The 21,549-nt window shown below is 39.2% G+C and overlaps 1 protein-coding gene across 1 annotated transcript; it reads right to left on the bottom strand.

The window, feature by feature from the left end:
• Window positions 1-3,161: 3,161 nt before the first annotated feature.
• On the bottom strand, window positions 3,162-19,984 carry trmt44 (tRNA methyltransferase 44 homolog). Its single transcript, XM_023283346.3, has 11 exons — window positions 19,427-19,984; window positions 19,239-19,356; window positions 18,098-18,317; window positions 17,929-17,997; window positions 17,462-17,569; window positions 16,107-16,178; window positions 14,314-14,420; window positions 13,737-13,920; window positions 12,521-12,857; window positions 5,667-5,783; window positions 3,162-3,798 (listed from the first exon to the last, which is right to left on the bottom strand). Exons 1-11 carry the CDS (start codon window positions 19,764-19,766, stop codon window positions 3,566-3,568), a joined length of 1,905 nt encoding a protein of 634 aa, XP_023139114.2. The 5' UTR covers window positions 19,767-19,984; the 3' UTR covers window positions 3,162-3,565.
• Window positions 19,985-21,549: the final 1,565 nt, after the last annotated feature.

Here is a 21,549-nt window from a genome sequence, read left to right as displayed (position 1 = left end):
TTGTATTGTAGGTTTGGTTTGTTACTTTAAAGAACCTGTTTTGTCATTTTCTGTTGCAGTTAAAATGATGACATATTCAATAACATTTATGAAATGCAGTATAAATTAAATCAATAATGAGATTATCTCATTACAATAAATTAGTACCTCATTACTAGGAGGAAATAAACAATAAATGATGAAAATGTTGTCAGGTAGTGAAACTGTTGGAAATGAGCTTCTATATCCTCAAAGTCTGTCTTTTCTTACATGACATTGGTTCGGGTTTGTATCAGGAACAAATTCTAAGCTAAGAGATTCTCTCTTTTCATCTGCACATTTGTTTCATTTCATCTGTCTGTGTAATTGGTGTGTGTGAGTTTACTCTTGTACATTTGTTTGGACACACCTTCTCATTCAATGTTTTTTCTTTAATTATTTTTATTCAGTGTAGATTAATACTGAAGACATGGAATTATTTAAACAAAAAATGTTATATAGAAAATAACACAAATAAATAAAAAGCATTGGATGAGAAGGTGTGTCCAAGCTTTTGACTGGTAGTGTAAGTAAAGCTGAACTGACAGTTCAGAGGCTAGAATTATTATCAGTTGTAAAGGTTTGCTGGGAGAATTCTCTAAACTAATGTGGCCACTTGCATCACCAAAACATGCAAGAGCAATGGAGGAACAAAGAGGACTCTGCCTAAATTTGGCTGTAAGGTCTATTTTTTCTATCTTCCTATTTTAATAGAGACATCCTTTGTTCCTAAAATGATCTTTTCTATTGCAAATCTACTTCACTATAATAGCACAGGTGACACTGAGAAGTGCCTACAAAGCATTAATTGTGTGATTTAAAAGTCAAAACAGGTCTTCATATTCTTAAATGAATCACAGCTACTTGAAATGAATAATATTATCACCAGTATTATGTTCTATCTACTGACCTTCAGATCTAAATCTGTGTTCACAGCCTCCTTTATTCAAACTAGTGTACACATGTACTGTGCTGGGAAAATGCCTTTCCTTTTGTTTACACCAGCTAAAGGGCAGGTTAACTCCCTGTGCAGGGTTGGGGAGGATGGGTGGGTGGATCTGCTCTGGGTCTTCTCCTCTGGTCTCCAGGGCAGTGGTGTGTGGCCGACTTAAACAGAATCATTATGAAGGGGGCAAAAGGTCACAGCAAGTGCAACTGCAAGTGTGTGTGCAGCAGGGTGGGAGGTTGCAGGTAAACAGCTCCCCTCCACTGCTGTGTCACGTTCCTCAGTAGTTAAATGTGGGGCAGCAGGTCGATCGCATCGGATGATCTTTGCGGGCCCGGAGCAGCAGCAATACTTTCATGAATTGATTTCTTTCAGGAAGCATAATTGCATCAGGGGAAGGGCAAGAGAGGGAGAATGATTGAAAGAGGTAATTACAACCCGCACATAGCTATGCACATGATGAGCAGGCTCTGTCAAAGCATGACCTCACTCATTTGTAGCCCTATAAAGTCCCAGTTTATGTCCATCACAGCTGAAGCATGGCTTATGTCTAAACTTTTCTTTCTGGTAAATGTTCTTTGTAGCAGTCACTATGAGAACACTTTTTGTTGCCATCTTTTTGTTCCTGTTGCACCTCCCATCAGATTGAGTCAATGCATGCACCTCTTCATTAATATTCAACAACACAGGCTATGACCTCCAGGGGATATGTGCATTGGTTCTGCTAATATGTAACTAAGTTTAGTATGTTCCTTTCAACCACAGTATGGATTTATATCCTCTGAAGAGGAAAAACAAAGGAAGTTTGAAGTCACCGCTACAGGATTTACTGCCGTTGCACTGATCATGGTCCACTTAATTGCGGCATTCTCCTTAAAATAGATGCAATTACCTTTCAATGGGTCATTTCACTCAAATGGGGAACATGAGTTCCTTCTTTCCAGTAATCAAGTCTGAAGCTACGGAAGACCTTTCTAGTCCTTTGTGATGTTATGTCAGGAAATATAATAAACTTAAGGTTGTAGTTTTTCTTTTTGCATAGTAAAAAGCTTTTTTTAAATATAAATTTTAATTTAGTTTTTTTTTTTTTGCAAACTAATAACTTAAAAAATGCCCTAACATTAAAACTACTTTTTAATTCCTTCCATGGCACTGGGGACTAAAACAATTATGAGACAATAATTGAGAATTAGAATTTATTTGTGCTGGTCATCAGAAATGTAACCTTTTTTTTTTTTTAGATACAGATACCTGAAACCCAATAGGTTTTTGTAATACAACCTGAAGTACTTTGAAGTATGTTTCACATGTATATTTTACATGGGAAATTCTGTGCAGAAAGAATACCTCAGAAACCAGAGGGTGCAGCATTCTGTCAAGGCTGCTCAGTCACTGTATGATTTTCAATGGACGAAATCTTTTAAAAATTTGTGGTCCGCAGTGGTGGATTTGTCATCGGATCACAATCATGTGATCATCAGCAGGCAGCTGACATAGTGTTGACTTGTTGTCATAGTGACGCCGTGTCACGATCTTGCAATGATACAGAAATCTTTAACAAATCCGTGGATCCAGACTATGAGCCGCATCACTGCCAAAATCTAATCAATTCAATTTCAGTTCAATGCATCCATCCATCCATCCATCCATCCATCCATCCATCCATCCATTGCTTAATCCCCATTAGGGGATTATGTTTTTTTTTAATAATTTGTGTAAAACTAGTTTTCAAGGTTCAGTAGTCACGTTGCAAATTAATGGTTTCAAATGGCAGAAACAGCTATCATTTAATGACAAAACTGTGAGATAGATTTGATGAAATTATGCCAACAATACAGAAAAGTTATAAACAGTTTATTATATCAGTGGTCTGATTACTGTATGTGACATAAACAAACAACTCCAAGAGGAGGCTCTTCTCATTGCCCCTCTATCATCCCTAGGAAGGCCTTATAGTCTTTGACATTTGAGCCACAGGGTTAGAGAGAAAGTGTAGTTATCATGGCCCATGTAGAGGGAACGACATGCAGCTCACCTCTCCATTCCTGCCAACAAATAATTCATACCGCTAACATTTACTTTCTTCAAACGGTGTCTGGCCTTTATCTGCCGCCCTGTCTGTGAACCTTAGAGTACTCGTCTGAGGTGAATGAAATGTCTAAGTGAAACACAGAAGTAAATACTGCCAGCACACAGAAGCTTTTAAGGTTTTTATGGAGTGATGGGAAAGTTGAGAAAGTTGTCAATGTATACAAAGATGTAGCTTTAAATCCTCTTAATTCACCCGGAAACAATTTCTGAACTTCTTAAAAGCAAACTTTTAAAAAGACAGAGAAAAAAAAACAAAGTAAGAGTGAAGCTCCACCAGTGTGTATTTATTCACACAGAAGAAAGAGGACACTGGGAAATTTCAAGACCTCAACTCCCAGAAATTACGTAATGTTGCTGCAATAAAACGCCGCTTGGGCCTGGACTTCTTCCTCTCTGAGTCTGCAAGGGCTGGAAGTCGTTCACGGCAGTTTCAACCACAGGTGGATCAAAATAGTAAAGTAAAAATCTAGAAGATTAATAAAACAATATAAATTCAAATAAACGATCTAATCAAAGGACAGTGTTCTTTAACTTCTTCGGAGGTCTGGTTGAAGGTCTAAGGTCATCTGGTCCATGAGCGAAGGCACAGTTTACGGCCTGGAGGGGGCAACCCTGAGGATGGTGCACATGAAACCAGCAGAAACGAGTTTTCAGAGCACCGGGAGCCACAGGTTTCCGTTTGGTATTCACTCTGGCAGACTTCTCGTCCCGCCAGTCCCTTATGAAGACTCTCCCTCCCTCTACTGAAAGAGAGGAAGCAACAGAGACATCTTTTAGAATAAAATACTCAGAATAAACCAGTCAAAATAATTATTTTCTTAAAGAGCAGTAGAGTTGTTACTAAAGATGAAGGAAACAACCTGTCGTTTTCTGCATACCAAAGAGAAGACAGGTGGCAGTTAAGGCATGCTAAGGCTCCTGAAGTGAATCATCGGTGCATAAGATGAGGAACAAAAAATATCTTATTCTTTTTAAGTGGCTGAGTACAGTGTACATCTTTTTTAGATAGTAGACAGTGGAGAAATGCGAGGAAATGATGGGAGACTGAGGGAACAACACACAACAAGAGTGCCTGGCTGGACTTGAGCAAAAGATGCCATTTACCAGCCGTCAGCACCCTAAACAGTCAGAACAACTTATTTTGTACTCTTAAAAAAACTGTTAAAACGTGTGAATCTGTGCCCATAAAAACTTAAAGTGCAACGTTAAGAGAAAATGTTGTTTTCACTGACCTCTAGACTTTTCACTTTGCTGTGCTGATGATTACACCACTGTTGGTGGGTCGCAGGTGCAACACAGCACCCTTTCAACCCAGCTGTCTGAGGTGAACCTGCCTTAAAACCTTCAACCAACAGGGCAGCAAAACACTGCTTTACAATATAGTTACACTTCCAGACGAAAGTCAACTATAGTTTCTGTTGGAAACTGATGGAGCATGCAGTGCTTAAAAACTGTTTACCCTTGGATTCTGGGTTGATGCTGGTTTTGTTTTCAATTTCAGTAATGAAGTATTTTGAATTTGCTGCCGATTTATGATTTCGCCTGGCTTCTTCTCCAAGGACCAAAGATGTGTACAGACTGTCCACCGATCCACTCACTGATGAAGACTCACTGGTTGATAAGGACAGACGGCTGTCGATACATTTTGAACGCTACTTGGACGTAACACTGCTGCATGTGAAACCGCAATTCTCTTAGTTGCATAAAGAGAGACCATTTGCATCACATTTGAGGCCATGGATATTAAAATGTTACCATTTTTGGATAAGTACACACTGTAACTGACATATCTCTTGACAACACTGAAATAAAACCTTATAGTACCACTCTGTACATGTATTTAGAACATAGTTCTGCTTAAGTGTATCCACCTACACAAGTATGGGGACTGCAGCTGTAAATATGCTCTTATAGACTAATCCTCATTATATTAACAGTGAAATAGGATTACTCATGCAAAGCAGTCAGATACATTAATATACATTAACATTTAGTCTAGGTCAATTATACAAGAAACTTTTAAAGTTAATCATTTAACCTTTTTTACTAAAAATGTTCTGTTTCTCCTCTAGTGTTGTAGGCTACAATTAGTTCATTAGTGTAATACCAATAGTAAAACAAGAAAAGCACTCAGAGAGCACAGTACTCTGCCAAGGCTGCTCAGTCACTGCATCATTTCCAATGGATGAAATCTTTTAAAAATCAGTGGTCCGCAGCGGTGGATTTGTAGCAGGCAGCTGATGTAGTGTTCACTTGTTGTCATAGTTACAGTGATGCCATGTCGCTATCTCGCAATGATACAGAAATCTTTAATAAGTCTGTGGATCCAGACTATAAGCCACATCACTGCCAAAATCTAATCACTTGGTCTTTGTGTCATTTCTGACCTTCGCTGACAATTTCATCCAAATCCGTTAGTCCGTTTTTGAGTAATGTTGCTAACAGACAGACAGACAGACAAACCGTCTATCGTCACATAACTCCGCCGTGTTCCTTGGCGGAGTAAAAATAGACTTTGATGTATTCCATGAATGAATTCATGAGAGTGACTTCCCCCCTCCATATCATGTGGTCTAACTTTCACAACACAGAGAAGCATGCATCAGACTACCTCTAAAGACCTGGTGGTTGTTCTTCAGGAGGGTCTGAAGGCCTCCACACTCTCTCTTCAGGAGCTGCAGGGTCTCCTGCTCCAAGAGTCCAGCAATCTCACTCACAGAAAGGCTGCCTGAAGAGGAGGAAGGAGAGGAAGGAGAGGAAGGAAAGGATGAAAATGAGCACCCACAAAAGAACAGGAGATCCATCAATGCCACATTCATCAATATACTAATACACTGTTTTTACCAGGCACACCAAGAAATAATCTCTATCCATCATTTCAGACTGAGAAAGAAGCAGCTGACTGGCTTGAGTCAATGCTAGCAGCTGTTTAGAGAGAAGAAGAGTCATAGCCTCTGTCTGGGAAGTGAAAATATTCCAGGAGAGAAAAGGTAATCAATGCAATATTACAGATCAAACAGGGAGAGAGGGAAAAACACCTCAATTGCTATCTTTCTGTGTTTGTCAGGGCTTTGAAGTGTACTCAATTTAAGCTGCTCCAACAAGCTGTCAGTTCAACCAGCGTGCATTTTCCACCGCTGCTTCTCCCAACGGCTATTTAAGAGCGTGAGTCATTGTCACTCCCCCACTGGGACAGAAAATTTAGATATCAAAGAGCGAAAAAGGAGAAAGAGGGCCACTAATATACACAAATTCTAATCTTTGAGTTTAGCAGATTGCGAGTGGAAAAATGAAATATACCTTCATGTCGACAGTGCTCCAACATTTCATGAGATTTTTTGGTGTTTCTGGCTTTGCCCTTTTTCCCCCCAGAAGATAATTCAATCAGGGCTGACCTTTGTTTTATACAAATGACAATCTTCCTCCTCATCTCTCTGGCATATTGGAGAGGGACACGGCACATGAGTTCAAATGCTCTTTGTGCTGTTTTTGAACAGTGTTTGACCTAAATCTACAGACATCTTACTGCCTCCTTCATCATACTTCTGCACCAAATCTGTGGTGGCACATCCGGCAATCCCTGTTGGCTTACACATAATTAAATATGAGAGAATTTCCCAGTGAAATGTGTGTGTGTGTGCGCCTCTGATTCAAATTCAGTTGGTCAAACAAATACTCGTATTTCTAATTTTGCAGTACATCTACAGCTGATTTTCAAACTACACGGGTTTCTAAGGCTTGTTTTTCTGCCACTGACAGAAACATATTGTCCTTCCAAGCATATCCTAATTTTAGTTGGTCAAGTTGCTGAGTTAATCCTTGAAATATGCAACACACTCCCACATTCACAGGCACTAGTGCAGCCAAACACAGCCCTGTGCTGCAGAGTGTGAAACTGGGCAGACTGTCGTTTTACAGCTCAGACGCCAGGGAGCTCAGTGGCCTTAATATAATATCAATACACCATTTAGAGCTGCCCTTTACTGCCTGCGATGTTAATGGGGATTAATGGAAGAAAGACGGTATTGACAGAGCAGATCTTGATTGGGCCAGGTGCAGATGGTTATTAATGGCTGTTCTGGATGTACAGTTGGACTTGTTTAAGGTTTAATGTCCCCTGTGAGAAAGATGGCCAGCAATTGATTGCTTGTTGTGGAGAACTGTTTTTGCTGCTTAAGCCAATTCAGAATCAGGCTAAGTGCAGGAAAATTAACTCTGGAACCAATGAGTGGTAGATAGAAGAACTTCCCCCTTTACCGAGAGCTCAGCTGTAATGATGGCTCATGTTATTTATTGTCTATGAAAACATGAAAATGTTCGACTGTTTTTGCCTGATCTGCAAGACTTACAAGAAGTCACAAAGCAAAACGAGTTTTTCTGAAACACAAATTTAATTTTCTATATCTGATATTTTCCTTTCTGATGAAATAGTGGAGTTTTATCTTCTCAGAACTTAAAGGTGTTATGTGCGACATTCAGGACTACTGGAAGTCACTCAAGCACCTGAATTTTAGACCAAAACAAACATGGCTGTTAGCCAGAGGCCCCCCTCCCATCAAAGTTCAAGGTTACTTTATTTACATCCATGGGTAGATTTGTGTTGCAGAAAAAAGTATTGAATTTGGCATTCCATTACGAAACACACACTGAACCTGACAGGCAGGTACCTGATCGAGTGACAAGACAAAAAAGTGCACAGTGTTCTGCCATTCACCAACATAGCAACAAGGAAGTAAAAAGATAAGATCAAATAAATAAGATCAAGATAAATGAGAATAAAACACAATAAAAAACCTTAGGTGAAATAGAATAATTCAATAAAATAAAATAAAGTGCCATATCACTACTTCATTTTGAGCTCAGTGATGGCGACAGGAACAAAGTTGCTTTTATAACTCTTTGTCCTGCACCTTGCGACTAAAAACCTCCGTCCAGAGGGAAGAAGCTGAAATTCACCTCATAGAAGATGGGAGTCAATATTAAGGATTGATAAAACATCCTCTGTACCTGTTTAGTGTATAGGGAGGCTGGACAAGACTGTGACTCACCAATCAGGCAACTGGACCATCTCTATTTGGTTCACTGACTTTTTCTCTGTAACAGAAGTCTAACTGAACCATGCCACCAAGCAAAAAGATAAAACAGACTCAATAAAAGAACCATAAGAGTCAAGATGGTTCGGTCAATGTGGAAATGTGCAAGTTTTGTGAGGCACTGAAGGCGCTGATGGCCCTTTTTGTAGACAGACTTGCAGTTTTCATCAAAGTTCAATATTTTGTCAATTATGGTTCCAAAGTATATTATATATGATTGTACTTTCTCTATTTTCTGACTTTTAATTAAAGCGACTGTCTTGTTATTTTCTAAAATCAATAACTATATCTTTTGAATTAGATATGTTCAGTAGAAGGTAGGACTCCTCACACCACTGTACAAAGTCATCAATAACTGGGCCATGACTGGTTTCAATCTCTTGGACTAAGCTGATAATCACAGAGTCGTCTGCGTACTTAATGATGGCCCTATTGTCATATCTGCTCTGACACATGTTTGTATAGAGGATGAATAATAAAGGCGACACCTTTGTGAAGAACCTGTGGAGGAGAACACTGGGACGTCGTGATTCATTCAAGACTAGACAGAGTGTGAACGCAAAAGCCGACAACAAATTATACAGCCACAACCATTTGCCAACGCTAGCATTATAAAGTACACTGAATGGCTGAAACAAGTTGTGGTCAACACTATCTTCACCTCACCCGTCTCTGCTGTCATGCCTGTTTCCCTCCTGAGTAGACTGATATGTGGAAACAGACACACACAGAGCGGAGCGTAACACAACTCTCTCAGAGACTGTCACACAGTGTGGGCGCTCCCTCTAACTAGTCTTCAACAGCCAGACCATTTTGCAACACAGAACTGTCACTATCATTCTGCTAATGCGGTCAAACACGACTTGCTTGTATTTCTTCAAAGCAAATGCAGTCATATTTGACAGAGGCAAGGCAAGGATGCAGCGATAGTATTACATCAAAGTAATGATGAGAATAGTGAGAACTGTTTTGATGAAACATTTGCAAGCAGGAAGGCAACGCTGAGATTAGGAGGGATGCTGTCATCAAAATGACTAATTCATAGACAAAAAACAAACACAGCTGCCTTTCTGCATGATCCAAATAGATGGATTATGTCCATTTTTTGCTTTCTTACTTTAGAATAGCATTACTTTACAAATTTCCATTAATCCATGTACAAAATACTAAAACATGCAGTTGTTGTGTAAATATCTAGCTTCTACTCCTGAGAAAAAGCTAACCTTAGCATGGATTAGCAACCCTGTTATTGTGATTAGAGCAGGGTTAGCAAACAACAAATAAAACAAGGAAAAAAATGGTGCCATTGATATGTAAGCTGAGCCAATCAAGCCTTTGATAGTTTATGACCTATTATTGATGAATATGGAGCACAAAACCGTAAAAGAGAAGGTTTATTTTTCAAAAAATTTTGAAGTCCAAATGTCCTTCAATTCTGGAATGACCCATAACCTATAATATTAATACCAAAGAATTCTAATGAAAGCAGCTAATATTCAAGTTTCAAGCACACCTCACTTCTGCATTTTCTGGAGGACTGAGTGCCTAAACAGCCAAAATGTGTGATGATAATGATGGGAGATGTTGACTTGTTAGTAACACGCTGTACCTGCTTTCACCCACTGCCTCTTTCATGCTAGCTGTTGGGTACAACAGTGCATCTTGGTGTATTTCCCACACCTGCTGCAGAATGGTAGTGCATGTTCGATGTACAGCTACACACACATTTCCATTGTCCGCATGGTTATAAAACTGTGAGCTCAGTCAGCAGTACAGCATGCATGAATTAGTAACTTGCCTTAAAGTTGCAGTAGCCACCTTTACACGTCATCTGTTTGAAATGTGAGTGAGATTTATTTTAACTTTACTGCACAGGCATCACGCAATCGGGCTGGGTATCATATTAAAAAAATATTTCCAATACGATACTTACAGATAGTTCGGGGAACATAGACATGTTTTTAACTTTTTTCAATTTAATAAAATATACTAAACTGTTTCATACAAATGTATTAAATAAAGAACTTGGTCAAAATAACCTTCCTATTGAGAAGAAGCTGGAAAGACCACCTCCCAATACTTGACATTTCTTGATGTGCCATTGTTGGGAGGAAAAAAAAAAGGATTGAGATCAGATACATCTATAGACAGCAGTATTTTTACCAATGCCAAGACACTATAGCTATCTTAGGTTAAAACTTGGTGCAGAGAAATGTATATATTCAACACCAAATATTTTAGTTGGGCAAAAAGAGCAAATGCACAGCTCATAACAGAGATGGGCTGTTGTTCTTCAGGCTGCAGAACATGTTGTTCTTTCTAGTTTAGGAGGAATTTTTGTGATCTGTTTGTACTTACAATAAGAAGAAAATAGAAAAGACAGGATTGAATTTGGGCTTACACTAAAGTCAACCAAGCTATGACACCAAAATTCTCCTCAAGTATCATTTTAATGAGGAAAAACTAATAAAGTAACATGTAAAAAATGCTCATAGTATTTGAAAATGCATAATGAATACAATGAAACTAAATCCCAAAGCCCTTCTGATGACTCCAAGACCGTTTTGGATCTATTCAGCATAGGGCTGGCTCACCCTGAATCTACCCTTTGTTCTTACACAGCAGATAACTGGTAGGAATACCTCAATACAAATGCATACTCATGCATAAATCATGGAGGCTGGTGCATTATTCATCCAGTCATCTCTATACAGAGTTACACTCCACATTTATTCGCTCTCCCTCATATTTTCTACCTCTAATTTCAGCACTGACAACCTGACAGAGAATTTTCTGCTTTAATCATAGTAGTCTTCATCTCCTTATCTCATTCATATTGCGTGCGTGTGTGTGTGTGTGTGTGTGTGTGTGTGTGTGTGTGTGTGTGTGTGTGTGTGTGTGTGTGTGTGTGTGTGTGAGCGTGTGCGTGTGCGTGTGCGTGTGCGTGTGTGAGGGGGTGCAGCACCACTGACAAAGGTAATGCGTGGGCGGTGTCTGAGTGAAAGTGTGTGTACGTGAGTGTGATGCTGTGTGTGGCACACACTGTACCATGCGGTGCAGGAAGCGGCTGGCATAGATGGAGATACAGAGTTAAAAGTGGTGTCGCTCGGCATCACGAGGCCCTGCTGACTGAAGCTGAGAGGGAGCCAGCGGTGACGAGCGAGGTGGGGGGTTAGACAGATGATGGAGCGGGGATCAGATGAGAGGTTCAAGCTGCCAAAGTACCATGCAGCAGCTAGGAATTTATTTTAAGGTACTGATGAAAAATGTGAGAAGTGATTCATTTGTGTTGTTTTGGAGGCGTCAGGTTATATCTACACTGTCCTACAAAGGACAAGAGTCATTCCAGAATTGAAGTTTTTGAAAAATAAACCTTCTCTTTTGCAATTTTCTGCTCCATATTTATCAATAATAGATAATAAACTATCAAAGGCTTGATTGGCTCATCTTACACATCAATGACAATTTTCATTCCATGTTTTATTTGTTTGCTAACCCTACTCTAATCACAGTAACAGGGTTGCTAATCCATGCTAATGTGATCTTTTTCTCAGCAGTAGAAGCTAGATATTTAGCTAGTTGTTATTGCTGACCAAGAGGACAAACTGACTGATGGAAAACAGTCAAGAAAAAAGTCAAAATAGAAGAGAGGACATAGTTTTGCTCTACCCGTTCTTTAGGAAAACTGTTTGATGATGTCAATTCTATGCAAACAGGGCTGTTGTGGGACACATGTTCCATGCATAATAATTATTATTTAAAATATAATGTATATTTAAAAAATGCTCCCACAATTACAAGAGACATCAATGAAGAAAAAAAATGAAAACCAAAAAAAGGAGATTTATTTTTCATTCTGTTTTATTTGAGATTCAATTTGGTCATCGGGGAGTGGGACAAGAGAAAAATGGCATTTTAGACTGAACTCCAGACTTATTTAGTTTTTCAAAAAATTATTTTCAAACATTTTCTCCTACGTTTTTTTAGATTTGGTCTCAGAACAAGTACATTTACACAACAACTGCACGTTTTAGTATTTTGTACATGGATTATTTGAAGTTTGATGAGTGGGACGTAAAATGTCCTCCAATTCTGGAATGAACCCTAAGCGCACTGACGATATATCTGGTCAAGACTGAGCTCAAGGAATAGGTTCACAAATCAATAACACTAACGCTAGTTCATTTTCTCCTCATAAAGTGAAGTATATGAATTGTTTAAGTGCTATGTTGGTGGTAGGGCAATGATTTCAAAAATATAAAACATGAAAAGGCAAGAAATGAAAAGCCAGTCTCATCAGGAGACTTGTGTAATCGCACCTTTAATTGTTTTGCGTATGTTGGGTGTTTTGTGCTGTTTTGCGGTGGTTTACCTCCTTTGTTCCAGTCACTGCAGGACCCTTCTCCGTCATCCACAGTCATTCCCAGAAGAGCATTAGCAACCCGCAGGACAACACTGTCAACAAAGTCCCGCGGAAGAGCAGCGCAGTTTCGAACCAGAGGAACCCTGTCTCGGGGCTGAAAGCCGGCTCCCCAGGTGCTGTCACCCTCTGCATTTCCATGGCAACCACCGCCATCATTTGCAATGGCTGACTTTTCATCTGTGACCCGAGGACAAATCCGGTGGCTCTGGATGAGATTAGCTCTTCGTTGCTCTGACTCGGCCTCGTCAGACAGCTCATAGTTTCTCGACTTTCCTACCAGACACACCTGCAGGATGAAAAGCTGAATGTCAGGTCGACTCCTAGAGGTGCTCAGGACTGAAACTGTACAACCAGCAGCTCAAAGTTGAAATAACAGCAATATAATACATATAATTTTGAATACAAGTTCTAAATTTGTGGAAAAACTATTCCTAAACTTTTGTTTTTGTTAACAAACTGATTCTGACTGCAGCAGAAATTAAAGCCCAATTTTTTTATGTGCACACGTGTATATGAGCTATTAATGGTCACCTGTCATGAAACAAATGTTCCTTTGGGGACAATAAATAGCCAATTTATTTATGTCTATTTATGGATTAAATAAAGGCTCCACAGTAGCTTGGTGGTTCACACTTTCACCTGGCAGCTAGAAGATTCCCAGTTCGCATCCCAGCCTTCCTGGGATCTTTCTGCATGGAGTCTGCATGTTCTCCCTGTGCATACGTGGGTTTTTTCTGAGTTCTCTGGCTTCCTCCCACAGTTAAGAAACATGCTGAGGTTGATTGGTGACTCTAAACTGTCCTTTGGTGTGAATGTGAATGTGAGTGTTTGTCTCTATATGTAGCTCTGTGTCGGATTCGGGAGTTTTGACTCACACTAAGGACTAAAAGAACATCCTGGGCTCTACTGTTGTCAACAAAAGATTGTTTTTTAATGCTGAAACCAAATTTGGACACTAAACATTGGGAGACACACTGGGAACACTTTAGACTGCTAGTTCACATGGACAGGCAGGTTAAAATGAGTTCTTCATATGTAGTTTTTAGTAGCAAACTAAGAAGTCAGAGATAGTACTTTGCGACTTTTTTGGAGGGGGGAAAACATGAGGTCAAACAAGTGTGAACAGACAAGCCAGGTCAAATGTATTTACTACTACTAGGCCTACCCGTTTGGTGGACGGTATTCTCAAGCAGTCTTCTTCAGTGTTGAAGCCACAGACTTGGCTGACTTCAGCGATGAAGTCGATGTATTCCTTGTACTGAGACTTTTTACACTGGCGTCTCTGGTATTTTCCGTAGAAGTCGAAGAAACAGCAGGGGAGGACAAAGTAGCGACAGGAGTAAGATGACCTGTAATTTCAACAAGAAGAAAAATCTCTACCCAGTACCCATAGAAAAGATCAGTAGAAGTCTTTAGTGGTTAATGTTCTAAGTGTACGTGCTACTTATGTTCATTTAATATTTTCCTAACAGTTTTTTAAGGTACTGAAACTCAAACTGTTCCACAGACAGCAAACAATTACCCAGGATTATCATCAGTGGTCATGTACAAGGAAAAGCAGACTGAGGCTCAACATCGCCATCAGGTGGTTGCCTCCATAAAGACACGCTTAAAAAGTGACAAGCATGGGGACAAACGCACATATATTCACACATAATCCCCAGCCCATAATGTTATTCCAAATTGGAGAGATCAGCTGGCACTTGAGCTGCTGAGGGTGATTGCATCTCCTGATGACTTGCCTGGCTGCTATAACAGGGATCCATGGTGTGAGCTCGTCCGAGTGGTTCCCAATCAGCCAGTCTGTACCCGGGAATAAGAAGCTCTCACTGGGAGTAATTGCCTTTTCCTGAAATAGCAAAGACCAAAAAAGCACAAGAGCTTCTCAGAGGAGGGAGGATGCATCCTGGCATTATTTAATTCTAAACAACATGAGGGTGAAAAGAATTGCGTCCTCAAGCTTGTAATGTATCACAGAGCAATGTGGAAGTTATCCCTATGTTGATATTCCATTAAAAATCAACCGTTTCCAGCTAGAATAGTCATTTACCACATTAACAATGTCTAGACTGGATTTCTGATTAATTTAATGTTATCGTCATTGAAAAAAAAATGCTTTTCTTCTAAAATAAGGACATTTCTAAGTGACCCTAAACTTTTGAACGGTAGCATATGTTTGAAGGAGAGAAGGTGAGGCCCTTAGCCTCAAGAACACCATAACAACCGTCAAGCATGGTGGTGGAAGTATTATGCTCTGTTGATGCTTTGCAGAAGGTTGGGTCTTGGATGCAGTTGGGTTTTCCGACAAGACAATGACCCCAAACACACATCAAAGGTGATAAAGAAATGGCTAAGTCACACTAGAATTCAGGTTTTAGACTGACCTTCCCAACCCTGCAGACACAGCAGATTCTGTCATTATTTTCAGAAGACCTTTAATAAATCCAAGAAATGACCAAAATGCATGATTGTTTTCTTTGACAAAAACACGTGTTTGAATATTATTCATCACAGAGTTAGGTATCACTGGAAACTCAAGACTGCCATTATATACGTGTTCTTTACAAGTCTAAGTAAACTTTTGTAGACAACTGTATGTGTAGGTTTCTCTGCAAATGTGTGCATATCACACATATTTGATCCCCTGAGTGGTAATAGGTTTTTTTGTTCTGTGAAGGAAGCTTCTTTGTCTCATGGCTAATGTAATATCAGTGTCAAATCAGCACTGTTTCTTGAAGGTGATTTTTTTGTCATTAATTTTAGAATGTAAGTTTTTAACGGGAGCTTTTTGCAGTTAACAACTATTTTAACTACCAATTAAAGCTCTAAAATCCACAGAAAGATGAAGTTTACTTAAGTTCCACTAGCTAATGTCTGATGCAAAAATGTTTTATTTTTAGTTTCAGCATTTAAGAATTATTTAAGTAGAGTAAACACTTTAGGATATATTATTTATTAACATTAATTATTTAAAGAAACAAGTACAAAAAACGTTATTTGTCCCTGGAAACAGCAATCAACAAAAAAATCAAGAAATTACTGAAGTCCATTTAGCAGCTGTTTTGGAGAGTTTGTTCATTTTACATGATTTTCATCAGCAGATGGAGTTTGCTCAAATATTATAACATTGCACTGATTGTTTCCGAGACCAAGACTGAATTTGCTCTGAAATCTGAATGTCTAAGTTTCTGTTGCAACTGTAAAGACTCACTTCACCTTCAGATGAAGATCAGGTGATATTATTGAAATCTCCAAACAACCAATAATTGCAAAATTGTTTTGTTTTTTTTAATCTGATTTTAATTTTGTGTATTGATACAAAAGATTGTCTACTGTTTTCAAATGGTCCATAAGAACATCTTTTGTGAAACCATTATCCATTAAATCAAAGCACAAAGTAACATTCATGAGGGGCAATTCTAAAGAAACATCTACTGCAGCCACAGAGGTTCTCTGGTGAATGTAAAAAGATCGTAACACCAACTTAAGAACATATATATGGTTTCAATTAATTCCTCTTGCTGAGCTCACTCACTTCTAGCAGAGTCTGGGGGCCGTACATGTCCCAGATCTTCCTCCTCCGCACATCGATGCCCTTTCCAGGGTGCTATAACACAAGACAACAAGGTGGCCAGTGGCTAATCAACCTGAGACACATTCACACACTGACTACTGTGTGCAATTTACAATTCTACAATGTCATCTAAGCAGATGCTTTTATCCAGAGCGACGTACATCTAAGAGTAGATACAACACAAGCAAGGATCTAGTCAGGAGAAAACAACCGGGATTAAAGCCAAGGAACAAGTTCAAGTGTGATAACAGGATTGTGGTGCTACAGGCAGCACGGGAGGTGTCACTTTTTTTTCCCTTTTTGTCGTCTGTCAAGTGCAAAGGTGTTCAATGGAGGTGTTTTGTTGGCTGAGCGGGAGGGAGTGTAGACCTGAATGAGAGAGTTCAGGAAGGAATTTCAATTACACCTGTCCTAGTTCCTGAGTGGTCATTACAGCATCGCAGTGCTTGAGGTTTATTATATTCAGAGACATGAATCCCCTCACCTGGGCTCACACCATGTCATCGATTTACCCGCAAATGAAGATGTGGGTCACTGAAAACCCACAGTGTTTAGGACAGTTTACAAAAATAAAATCAACAGCAATCTATTATAAATCTGTTATTCCTTCCTAATCCAAAAACAAAAAACGACTTTGTGGTGAATTCATCTTAGTAGAGCTATAAGAAAATTGCTCTAAGTAACATGGATCTTAAAAGACTAGAAAATTCTACTGCAACTATGCATTTTTTTCTGTGATATTTTTAAGCAAAAATGCCAAATATTTGCTGTTCCTTCATCCCTAATGTATCTGCTTCTTTTTACTACATACAGATGAATACAAAATTATTAGCCCCTCCTAAGAAATTTCAGGTTTTCTTTCAAAAAATTCCCAAGTGCTGTTAAACAGACCAAGGATTTTGTAACACAGCTTTTCCAAACATCCTAGTTTTATTTTCAATGTTTACATTACTGCACTTTGCACACAGAAACAAAATTATTAAACAAAAACCAAAAAGCACCAGGGTCAAAATTACTAGCCAAGAGAACACCAAGAGTGTACAAAGCAGTAATCAAAGCAAAGGGAGGCTATTTTGAAGAATCTAAAATATTAAACATGTTCTGACTTATTTCACACTTTTTTGTTCACTATATAATCCCATATGTGTTCATTCATAGTTTTGACACCTTCAGTGAGAATCTACAATGTAAATAGTCATGAAAATAAAGAAAAAACACTAAACTTTCACATGGTAGTGTATAATAGTCAGGCCAGCTAGAGGTTCTGATCTAACTAATTCCTAAAACAGCAAACGTCCATCCAGCCCCTCACTCACCCCTTCATTTGTCAGTATGTGAACCAGGAGGCCATTTCCACAGCCGAGGTCTACAAAGGACTGTCTGGCTGTCAGATTCTTCTCTGATCTCTCCTCAGCCCACAGCACCTGCAGCCACAGGGAGAGAGAATCAATACAACTGTGTGGTCAGAGAGCTTTTGATTATTTCGGTGGGAAAAAAAAACTATTTACAGCTGCACTGTGACACCTGCTGCTCCTGCTGACACCCTTTCACCTGCCTCCGGCATGACGCATAAATTGATATACTGGGTCAAAGTCATTTTTCGCACTCAAATTGACAGCTTCAGTCGCGTGTCATGACAAGACGTCACAGGTGAAAGTGATTTTCACGTCAACACATACATGTTTGGATGCATTTAGAAGTGGTCGGAATTAGATTTATTTTTTTGACTTACTAAAGCATTTGTTTTTTCATTTAAAAAAACAACAACCATATTTAAACGTACCAGGAGATATGTAGCGATAGCAACATCCTCATACACAAACTTCTCAGGATCTGTAACCTCAGGCCAAACCTACAAAGCATATAAAAAAACACATCTAGAAGCATCTCAATACGTCACACATGCACTGAATACAGGAACAGATGAGCCTCAGAGCGTCCACTTCCTTCACCTTGACCATGGCCTTGTACTTCTCCTTCAGCCCCTGGTACATAACACTGTACTTGTCCACAGGCAGCAGAGACAAGGTGCTCCTGAACTCACTGCTCCTGCTCTCCGAGGCCCAGCGCACCAGTTTAGGCAGCAGGTCAGACGACAGCCAGGGCAGCTTGGCGTAGGCGACACCGTCAGAGAACCATGCATCGGACGTCAACACATGCAGCTCCAAGGCCCTGCAGACAAAGCAAGAGTCCTGTGCACTGTTGGAATTTTATTATTTACCGTAGTAGTATTTATTTACTTACAGATATATGTTGTTGTTGTTGTTGTTGTCATGTTTAGAGGTCTTTGCATTGGCTTCCAGTCTCTCAGAGGATAGACTTTAAAATACTTTTATAAAGCTCTGAATACAAGTATATCAGCGACCTCTTGTACCATATGAACCATTCTCAGGTCCTATACAGGTCTGCTTTCTGTCCGCAGAGTCAGAACCAAAAATGGAGAAGCAGCTTTCAGTTTCTATGCTCCACATATCTGGTCAGGTCATTTAAATCAAGGTTAAAGACCTATTTGTTTACTGTCGCCTGTGATTACTGACTGCCTTTGTTTTAATTATCAGAAAATTTCATCTTCACCAATTTTGTTGTTTAATCTCACTGCTGCATTTCCATCTATGTTTATGTCCGTTATCATCTGGATTATTGCTAGATGTTTTACTGTAAGTATTTCATACATAATTCATCATATGTTTCAGTGCACATATAGACATGGACTATATTGTCGGAAACACTAACATAAATAGAAAGGTTCAGTAGACTTTCTTTGTTACTGCCAGTTATTCATTAAGGTTTACTCGGCTTTACTTTAATTCTCACAGTTTCTATTTTCTTCATGACAGACACTACATACTGGTGCCTATTTCAGAAAACATTGGTGGGTTGTGAGAACAGTGTGATGAAAATAAGTCCAAGTTATAACACAGAACTAAACACTCTTTTGTTAGTTTTTCTATGTTCATATATAGGTAAAGGCTTCCATACGCTATTGCCAGCAATACTGATGTATTAAAGCATAAGAACTTGTCATTCAGAGTCCTAGTATGTAGCCATGGTGATTTAGGACTTATGATTGGGAAATTATTATTTCAAACTCACCATTCCTCACAATCCTGATTGCAAAGCTGAATCTGATAAATGTTGCCATTCTTTAGAGACGCCTTCCCTTTTGCATCCTCGTCAAATGGAAGAAAGGTCACTTGTTGTCTGGCATAGTCTACATAAGACAAAAAAAGGTATTACAAGTGAACAGATGGAACGGATATTTATTCAAGTCAAGCTCTTACCTTTCAAAATAACTTCTTTCTGCAGGTTTGTCCCATAACAGTTAACTTTAGGGATAAATGTCCTGACGCTGGAGGACCACGGCTTGTCCTGTCCGTGTGTCTGTGCAGGTGAAACCTCGCTTGTCAGGAAAAATAGCACATCTTGAAAGCGTTCAGGATCATCCAGCAAGAGCCTCAGGTCCTCTCTGTCAACATCTCTGCTCTCTGTCTCTGTAACTCCGCAAAGACGCTTATTGACAACATGAGGTTTCTTTATCCACACGTCTACTGCTGACCAGAAGCCTTCAGGAAGAGTCTTAGAATCCCTGGGAAACTTTATATCGAACAGTTTTGGCATCATTGAGCATCAGAGACGACTAATAGAAGCCATGTGTTTACGATCACTGAATAACTTCCGGACGCTTTTATTTTGTAGGTTGAAGGAACATGTTAGAAAACAGACACTTTATCGAACTGTCAACTCGGTTCAAATGCTTTTTCGAATCACACCTGAGCAAATAAAATAAGAAGTCTGGCTTAATTTTTCACTTTAATGAACTGAATATGAGAAATTCTATATTGTCGCTGAATGATGACGACTGCACAGGCGACCAAACTGACATCACACAGTGATGCAATAGAGGGTGCTGTTTACCTTCGTCTGTATTCGATCAGCAGAATGTTTACTGACTTAAGTGATCATTTAATAACAACAATAATAACATCAATAATGATAACAATCTGCATTATGGACACTGTAGAAGCAGAAAATCTCCATACACAAACAAGAAAAGACTTCTGACTTTAGCAATCAAATCAGACTTTTATAGTAAAATAAAAAATATCTCAGTAATTGCGATAGAACTTGTGATAGAAGAAGATGGCCGCGGTGTAACAAAAGATGTAACTGTGGCTTATAAACTGTAACTCTGTGTGTGACATCTCACCTGTTTGAGGTGAAGAAAAGAAACAATCATTTAATATTTAATTCTGATCAGGATTTTTGGGGGGGCAATGTGAGGGTGTAAGATAGAACCTAAAAATGGATGTTGCATGTCAAAAGTATGAGAGCTGGCAACTCTGCTGGACTACCAGTCAAAAGTCTGGACACACCTTCTCATTCTCATGGTTTCCAGTGATATCTAACTCTGTGATGCAATTATTCAAACACGTGTTTTTGTCACAGAAAACAATCATGCATTTTGGTCCTTTCATAGATTTATTAAAGGTCTTCTGATAATAATGACAGAATCTGCTGTGTCGGCAGGGTTGGGGAGGTCAGTCTACACCCTTAATTCAAGCCAGTTCTTTATCCCTTCTGATGTGTGTTTGGGGTCATTGTCCTGTCGGAAAACCCAACAAAAAAGAGATCTTCTTAAAACGTTTGGACATGCAGCCTTGTGCACCCAGGCCGAAGAACAAGGCTGCATTTTTGATAAATGTTTTTTCGTTGTGTCTTCCTTCATCTTTTTTTTTTTTTCATTTGTACTTTGGATTGCATTTATAGCAAATATTTGACACGAAATAAAATGTGACTGCAATCCACTACAGGTTGTGAATACATGATTTGAGTCCTCTATATCAACACTTTCACATGATGAAACATAGACGTTACTCAAGCAAGAAATGTTTAAATATCTCATTGTTGTTCACTTTGTTCGCCTTTCATTTTTATTGTATCTTATATCTGTTTCATTCATTTTCAAACAGCCATTTGAAGATAATGACAATGGCAAACATTGCCTGGAGAAACGCTGCTCATCCCTAAGGCCCTTCAGGGGTTTATATCCGTCTCATTTATGTGTGTGAGCATGGTACACTGCTAACTGTGAACTCTCTGCTATATTCACACAGCTAATACCACATTATCCTAGCAGTGATATGCCATGACTATTCAAATCCAGCCAGGCCTGTCTCTCACGTGAGACACACATGGGGAGTTTTGTACGCTGTTAATTACTGAGAAACTTTATGGGATTTAAGATAGCAGGAGTGTAAACATCTCTCCCACACACTCCTTCTTGGCCCTACCGCCCCTACCTACCCATCATATTGTTAATATGACAGGCTGTCATATAAAATACCCATCTAGTGGGTTTTTGGTGATTTGCTTGAGGTGTGAATTATTCTGAAACTTTAATTAA

Source organism: Amphiprion ocellaris, chromosome 23 (genome assembly GCF_022539595.1).
Source record: "Amphiprion ocellaris isolate individual 3 ecotype Okinawa chromosome 23, ASM2253959v1, whole genome shotgun sequence".
Lineage (NCBI taxonomy): Eukaryota > Metazoa > Chordata > Actinopteri > Pomacentridae > Amphiprion > Amphiprion ocellaris.
This window is presented reverse-complemented; position numbering and strand designations above follow the sequence as displayed.